Below are 9,068 nucleotides of genomic sequence, written 5' to 3' on the forward strand. Positions count from 1 at the left end.
AAATCTTAATCCTTCCAGTACTTTTTAGGGACCATATACTACAGAAGAAATGCTTTTCTTTTTGGATTTCTCTGATGTCACGACCACAGTGTTCTCTGCTGACCTCTGCTGTCCATTTTTGGAACTGTCTAGAGCAGGAGAAAATCCCCATAGCAAACATATGCTGCTCTGGACAGTTCTTAAATGGACAGCAGAGGTCAGCAGAGAGCACTGTGGTCGTGACATCAGAGAAATCCAAAAAGAAAAGCATTTCCTTTGTAGTATACAGCCCATAAAATGTATTGAAAGGATTAAGATTTTTTTTATAGAAGTAATTTACAAATCTGTTTAACTTTCTGGCACCAGTTGAAAAAGTTTTCCACGGGAGTACCCCTTCAAGTTGTTATTTCTGTGTTGTGGTTCTTCAGTTGCAGAATTAAGTTATATCATGTTTTCCTGTCCTCCGATGAGCTAATGTCCCTGGAAAACACAGTACTAATATTGTCATCTAATGAAGGATCCTTTCTTCCGATAAGGTATGTATCATTTTCTTATTTTGAATGTCAGGTGGTATTCTGACATTTTCTGATTATAGAGGAATTTTGGAATCTGGGACACAGGTAAAAAATGAGCATTTGCTGCCCTCATAAGTGCATACCACATACCTGCATCTAAGTAGTGTACTATTTTGTACCTGTTAATCTGTCAAGGGCCTATATACTGTGAAAAGACAGCCAATAGTACACACCTGCTGCTGTTCTACTGTAGACAAATACTGTTTTAAACGTAGTGAAGCGTATTGTGCTCCCCTCATATACGCAATAAGTATGTCAGGCAGAGTAGTGACATTTCTATTTAAAAATCTTAAATTAAAAAATCTTAAATTTAAATAAAAAAATCTTAAATTTAAATAAAAAAATCTTAAATTTAAATTAAAAAATCTTGAATTTAAATTAAAAAAAAATTTTGAATTTCAATGGTCTCCTCATGCTTCTGCCAACTCTAGGCTGTTCCATTCAGACACTATATGGTCTCCTCATGCTTCAGCCACCTACAGGCTGTGCCATTCTTCCACTATATAGTCTCCTCATAGTTCTGCCACCCCTAGGCGGTGCCATTAAACCACTATAGGGTCTTCTCATGATTCAGCCACCTCCAGGCTGTGTCATTCAGCCAAAATATGGTTTACTGATGCTGCTGGGCCTGGGACTAGCTACCCTAAATCTTCAGTTTAAATTTCAAAATTCATCTTTTAATCTTAGGGATTGGGAAGCCCTAGTGTCTACTCATGCTGCTGCCAACTCCAGGCTGTGCTATTCAGACAGTATATGGTCTCCTCATGCTTCAGCCAACTCCAGGCTGTGCCATTCAGACACTATCTGGTCTCTCCATGCTGCCACAAACTCCAGGCAGTCATTCAGCCACTATATGGTCTCTTCATACTGATGCCACCTCCAGGCTCTGTCATTGTGCCGCCATATGACATGTGACTCCTTGTTAAATTTGTTCCTTTGCACCCACGTGCCAGGGCCTGGGGCACTAAAACTTGGGAGTTAAAATTTCAATTTCAAAATCCTAAATTTCAAAATATTAAATTTCAATAGTCTCCTCATGCTTCTGCCAACTCCAGGCTGCGTCATTCAGTGAATATATGGTTTACTGATGCTGCTGGGTCAGGGCCTAAAAAATTAGCACTAGCTACCCTAAATCTTCAATTTAAATTTCAAAATTTGTCTTTTTTTCTTAAAGATTGTGAAGCCCTGATGTCTCCTCATTCTTCAGCCAACTCCAGGCTTTGTCATTCAGGCAATATATGGTTTATTGATGCTGCTGGGCCTGGGTCTGGGACTAAAAATGTTGTTATGGTAGCACTAGCTACCCAAAATCTTCAGTTTAAATTTCAAACTTTGTCTTTTTTTCTTAGGGATTGTGAAGCCCTGGTGTCTACTCATGCTGCTGCCATCTCCAGGCTGTGCCATTCAGACACTATATGGTCTCCCCATGTTGCCACAAACTCCAGGTAGTCATTTAGCCACTATAGGGTCTCCTCATACTGATGCCACCTCCAGGCTCTGTCATTGTGCCGCCATGTGACATATGACTCCTTGTTAAATTTGTTCCTTGGTGGGTGCTGGGGCCCGGGGCATTAAAACTTGGGAGTTAAAATTCAAAATCCTCAATTTCAATTTCAAAATCTTAAATTTCAATAGTCTCCTCATGCTCCTGCCAACTCCAGGCTGTGCCATTCAGAAACTATATGGTCTCCTCATGCTTCAGCCACCTCTAGGCATTGCCTTTCAGACACTATATGGTATCTTCATGCTTTAGCCAACTCAAGGCTGTGCCATTCAGACACTATATGGTCTCTTCTCATGCTTCAGCTAACTCAAGGCTGTGCCATTCAGCCACTATATGGTGTCCTTGTGCTGCCAAAACCTTCAGGCTGTGCCATTCAGCCACTATATGGTCTCTTCTAAAGCTTTAGCCAACTCCAGGCAGTGCCATTCAAACACTATATGGCATCCTCATGCTTCAGCCACCTCCAGACTGTGCCAATCAGCCACTATATGGTCTCCTCATGCTTCAGCCATCTCCAGGCTGTGCCATTCTGCCACCATATAGTCTCATCATGATTCAGCCACCTCTAGGGTGTGCCATTCAGCCACTATAGGGTCTCCTCATGATTCAGCCACCTCCAGGCTGTGTCATTCAGCCAATATATCATTTACTAATGCTGTTGGGCCTGGGCCTAAAAAAATGTTATCTTTTAATCTTAAGGATTGTGAAGCTTGTGTGTCTACTCATGCTGCTTCCAGCTCCAGGCTTTGTTATTCAGCAACTATATGGTCTCCTCATGCTGCCAACATCTCCACGCTGTATCATTTATCCACTGCATGGTCTCCTCATGCTGCCAACACCTCCACAATGTGTCTTCAGCCACTATATGATCTCCTCATGCTTCAGTCACATCCAAACTGTTTCATTCAGCCACTATATTGTCTCCTCATGCTGCCAACACCTCCATGCTGTGTCATTTAGCCACTATATGGTCTCCTCATGCTGCCAACACCTTCACACTTTCATTTAGCAACTATATGGTCTCCTCATGCTTCAGCCCATCCACGCTGTGTCATTCAGCCACTATATGTTCTCATCATGCTGCCAACACCTCCACGCTGTGTCATTTAGACACTATATGGTCTCATCATGCTGCCAACACCTCCACACTGTTTCATTTAGACACTATATGGTCTCCTCATGCTTCAGCCACATCCAAACTGTCATTTAGCCACTATATGGTCTCCTCATGCTTCCAACACCTCCACACTGTGACATTCAGCCACTATATGGTCTCCTCATACTGATGCCACCTTCAGGCTCTGTCATTGTACCGCTCTGCAGCAGTGATTCTAATAGCGATGCCTGTAGTCTGCATGTCATACTGAATAACAGTATTATTTCACTACCCCTGCACACTCCATATGTGTGTTTAAACAAAGCAAAGTGTTCTACACCCCTATTGAGGCTCTCTGTAGGTCAAAAATAGCATTTTTTTATATAGATTTGCCGCAAATAAATTCTACCCGAAATAATTATTTTTTGGAAAAATTCGACAAATCGGCTTTATCAAATTTTTCAAAAGTTTGCTCATCTCTACCTATAAGCACCCGAATGTATACAGCTTGATCTGGGCTAGGCACGGGGGCAATAAAGACTCCGATGCTAAGTTATGGACAATGGTAGCTTTATTGAGGGTAGACAGTTGGTACAGTCTATACAGTTCAACCAGGGCCCAAAGAGGTGACCAGTGACTCAGAGACCTTAAGGGCTTGCTGGGACTTGTAGTAGGGCTAGACAATTTGGTGCAGGCCACGTTACTTGATAATTTGACTGAGACTGACTTGACTGATGATGGACAATGCTGCAGGTTTAGCTTACTTGCACTTGACTGTGGCTGCAGAACTTGAATTGAGACCTCCAATTTGCTGGACACACACACTAGGCACGACAGACCTCAGCAAAGACTTGGCGTAAAGAGAAGAATTCTAGCTCCTCACAGTCTTTTATGGAGGAGACTAGCAGGGAGCCCAAAGGGCACTCTTGGGGTCAGCTGGTCACTGGTACCTCCTGATAAACAATCACAAGGTATGTCACATGGTACAACTCTTAAGGTGATAACTAGTGTTGCTCGCGAATATTCGCAATGCAAATTTTATTCGCAAATATCGCATATTCGCGAATTCGCGAATATTCGCGGATATAGCACTATATATTCGTAACTAAGAATATTCATTTATTTTTTCACAGTACACATCACAGTGATCACTCCTCTCTGCTTCCAGCTTGTGTGGTGTAAAGAAGGCTCTAATACTACTGTGTGAGACTGATTTGTGAGTTTTCGCATATGCGAAAATTTGCATATGTTAATTTTCGCATATGCTAATTTTCACATGCGCAAATTTTTGCATATACGAAAATAAAACGTAAATATTACGAATATGCGAATTTTACAAATATATGACGAATATTCGTCCATATATTCGCGAAATATCGCAAATTCGAATATGGCCTATGCCGCTCAACACTAGTGATAACACATTTTATACAGTACAACCTAGGATACTGCCTAACAGGGCAGTGAAGGTACGGGTAACACCTCCTGTACTGGGCCACCACATGTATATAATGTTAGGGGTAGAGTCACTTATGGGAGATACTGTATATATAATGTGAGGTGTGGATTTAATTATGGGAGATAATGTATATAATGTGAGGGGTGGACTCACTTATGGGATATACTGTATATATAATGTGAGGAGTGGAGTCACTTATGGGATATACTGTATCTATAATGTGAGGAGTGGACTCACTTATAGGAGATACTGTATATAATGTGAGGGGTGGACTCACTTATAGGAGATACTGTATATAATGTGAGGGGTGGACTCACTTATAGGAGATACTGTATATATAATGTGAGGGGTGGACTCACTTACGGGATATACTGTATCTATAATGTGAGGAGTGGACTCACTTATAGGAGATACTGTATATAATGTGAGGGGTGGACTCACTTATAGGAGATACTGTATATAATGTGAGGGGTGGACTCACTTATAGGAGATACTGTATATATAATGTGAGGGGTGGACTTACTTATGGGAGATGCTGTATATAATGTGAGGAGTGGACTCACTTATGGGATATACTGTATATAATGTGAGGGGTGGACTCACTTATGGGAGATACTGTATATAATGTAAGGAGTGGACTCACTTATGGGAGATACTGTATATAAAATGTGAGGGGTGGACTCACTTATGGGATACACTGTATATATAATGTGAGGAGTGGACTCACTTATGGGAGATTCTGTATATAATGTGAGGGATTGACTCACTAATGGGAGATACTGTATATAATGTGAGGGGTGAACTCACTTATGGGAGATACTGTATATATAATGTAAGGGGTGGACTCACTTATGGGATATACTGTATATATAATGTGAGGGGTGGAGTCACTTATGGGAGATACTGTATATAATGTGAGGGGTGGACTCACTTATGGGAGATACTGTATTTGATTTGAGGGGTGGTCTCACTTATGGGAGATACTGTATATATAATGTGAGGGGTGGACTCACTTATGGGATATACTGTATATATAATGTGAGGGGTGGACTCACTTATGGAAGATACTGTATATAGTGTGAGGGGTGGACTCACGTATGGGAGATACTGCATATATAATATGAGCTGTGGACTCACTTATGTGATATACTGTATATAATGTGAGGGGTGGACTCACTTATTGGATATACTGTATATATAATGTGAGGGGTGGACTCACTTATGGGAGATACTGTATATATAATGAGAGGGGTGGACTCACTTATGGGATATACTGTATATATATATATAATGTGAGGGGTGGACTCACTTATGGGATATACTGTATATAATGTGAGGGGTGGACTCACTTATTGGATATACTGTATATATAATGTGAGGAGTGGAGTCACTTATGGGATATACTGTATATATAATGTGAGGGGTGGACTCACTTATGGGATATACTGTATATATAATGTGAGGGGTGGACTCACTTATGGGATATACTGTGTATATAATGTGAGGGGTGGACTCACTTATGCGAGATACTGTATATATAATGTGAGGGGTGGACTCACTTAAGGGATATACTGTGTATATTATGTGAGGGGTGGACTCACTTATGGGATATACTGTATATATAATGTGAGGGGTGGACTCACTTATTGGATATACTGTATATAATGTGAGGGGTGGACTCACTTATGGGATATACTGTATATATAATGTGAGGGGTGGAGTCACTTATGGGAGTTAGTGTTCTTCAAGTAAATCTCATGTGTGATAGAATAGAAGCTGCTGGTAAAGAATGACTATGTGTTGTACCTAATAAGGGGAAGGGGGAGTTTCCATATGTCTTCACAAGACAACAATTTATAGGTTTTTACAAGAAAAGCTTTGACTACTTGTTTATTGCTCTTTTTAGACAAGAATATAGATCTATATGGGTAATAAAATGTTTATGTCTTAGACCTGCCACACCTGATAATAAAGTAGAATTACATCTACAGCTTAGAGACACCATCCACCTATCAAGTAGTGACAGTCATTTCTAAGTCTCCAGGTTCTTCTCTCTTCATCCAGCAGTTGGATAAGGACTTGAGGATCCTGGACAATGGATTCTTCAGCTTGGGTGTTACATAGATCAGTAACATTGACTGTAATGTTTCAAATGTAGTCCATTGTGAAGAATGCATTACAAAACCAAACATGTCATAGAACCTCACTGCCACTAAACTGATGATAAAAAACAATACAAAGGTAAAGAAGGAACCAGCAATGTACTTAATGATCCTATAATAGGGATCCAGAGAGTTGGTCACATTCTTGTTACATCTCATGTGTCTGATGTGAAGGTACAGAGAGGTGATAAGAAACAACGAGGACAAGAAACGTATAAACAATAACACAAAGATGTTTCCGAAGTATACAGCATGTCTTGCATATATTTTTTCATGGACATTATAATTTGTTGAATTACTGAAAACAATATGAATATTTATAACCAAACAAGTCAATGAGGTTTGGCCAAAGGAAACCAGTAGAGAAGTCATAATAATGTATAGGATCCTCTTTGAAAATAGTCTCCTCATCTGTAAGAAGAAGACACTGTGAATATTGGAGATCTTCAGATAGAAGACGACGCCGAGTAGAGTGGACAACCAGAAGGAGGAATACAAAGCAGAGGTGTTAGTGAATTGGATAACCAAGGTATATACAGGAGAACACATTGTACAGAAAAATTTCCTGAATAGTCTCAGCTGGATAAGAGATTGTAAAATCATCCTGGATATCATGATGGAGACGATGACTTGGTCAGACGTGGACATGGTTCTTCCTTTCCTCGAATCTATAACATAGACAGCTATGATGAACACGTGTGTTATTAGTCCTAATATGAAGGCAATTTCTGTTGTAACAACGAGACTGAAATGTAGCAAAGGATTATTATTATTCTCTATGTAAGAAGTCATCTCTCCTGCGGTATTAGTGATCTGCACTGATGGAAGGGGATACAGGTTACGGCTGGTGTAGGGAGAAATCTTATATCTCAAGAAATAATGCAAATCATAATGCAAAGACAAGTTCTCCTCTTCTCTAATAGCATTCCGGCTCACGTGTATGGAAAGATACTGTAAGCTTCATCACTAAGTCCAGTGTGTGGTCTTATTGGTGATTGACATCTATCACTGCATGGAAAGTCGTAGAAACTCAGTAACTGAGCAGAACTATGCCCACTGGACTCCTAAGCATGAAAAGAGCAGTGATGTAAATAAATCTAAGTTATACATAATCTTTTTTCAAAAAAATTATTTGCTCATATGCGCATGAACAATGAGACAAATTCTCTTAAAGGGGTACTCCGTCCCAAAGGATAGGTGATAAGATGTCTGACCGCAGGGGTCCAGCCGTTGGGGACCCCTGCAATATTGCATTCAGCACCCACCTCGGGGAGCTGCCAGCTCAGAATCTGCCATGTGACAACCACGGGCCAGAGTATTGTGACGTCACGACTCCGCCCCGTGTGACGTCACAACCCGCCCCCACTATGCAAGTCTATGGGAGGGGGCGTGACGGCCGATTTAACTTTCTTGCACCAGTAGATTTGAAAACATTATTTTTCCACCCGAGTTCCCCTTTGATTGTTACCAATCAACTATTTAAGCGTTAAACTTTTTAAAATTTACTCAGGTTGTCTCTATATCAACTCGATCAAAAGGAACAAGATAAGCTTTGACAGTTTAGCAATCAAAACCCTACAGGTACCCAGACAATATGGCATCAACAAAAATTCTTCCCAGACGATAAAAGTATTAAACATTTACTATTTAATACAGATGTATAGTCTATTGTTCATGCAACCTCCAATTACTAGTAAGGCTAACATCATCATGGTACAGCTTGGAGCTTATGTCAAAGTTCACTTTTGGAATGTTACTCTTCCTCATAGACACTAATGACAGTCTAACAGTTAATGAGAAGAAAACATCTAGCATAACTATATGTGGTGTGTGATGCAAAATAAAATGTACATGTTCCCAACAATATTTACTTGTGTAAGCGACCATACCATTTTTCCTATAGATTGTTTATATGTAAAGAAGTAGTGTTAACTATGTTAGAATAAACACATTAAGGTCTTCGCAGTCTTCACTCCCCTCCCCCTTATCACCAATCGTAAATACAGAAGTGTCACAAAGCGCATTCCTTCTCTCTCAGAGAATGACACTGTGTAGAAATATTAATAGAAATTTTTATTCAACTGCACCTCCTTGTAACACATCTAAAATAGTTAATACTTACAACATGGATACCGTGATCATCAGATCTTTGGATGATACCAGCTTACAATTAGCACAACACAAGTCTACCACAATCAGTCCCGCTAGTGTTATGCTCAACCACTACCTCCACTTTTACTGCCTCAGCAACACTGTTACGCCGAGCGCTCCGAGTCCCTGCTCCTCCCCGGAG

General features: G+C 40.4%; 1 protein-coding gene across 1 annotated transcript; it reads right to left on the reverse strand.

Annotated features, from left to right (window-relative positions):
• Positions 1–6,625: 6,625 nt before the first annotated feature.
• On the reverse strand, positions 6,626–7,567 carry LOC130360935 (taste receptor type 2 member 4-like). Its single transcript, XM_056563490.1, has one exon. It carries the CDS (start codon positions 7,565–7,567, stop codon positions 6,626–6,628), a length of 942 nt encoding a protein of 313 aa, XP_056419465.1.
• Between the last annotated feature and the right edge of the window lie 1,501 nt (positions 7,568–9,068).

This window comes from Hyla sarda, chromosome 3 (genome assembly GCF_029499605.1).
Source record: "Hyla sarda isolate aHylSar1 chromosome 3, aHylSar1.hap1, whole genome shotgun sequence".
Taxonomy (NCBI): domain Eukaryota; kingdom Metazoa; phylum Chordata; class Amphibia; order Anura; family Hylidae; genus Hyla; species Hyla sarda.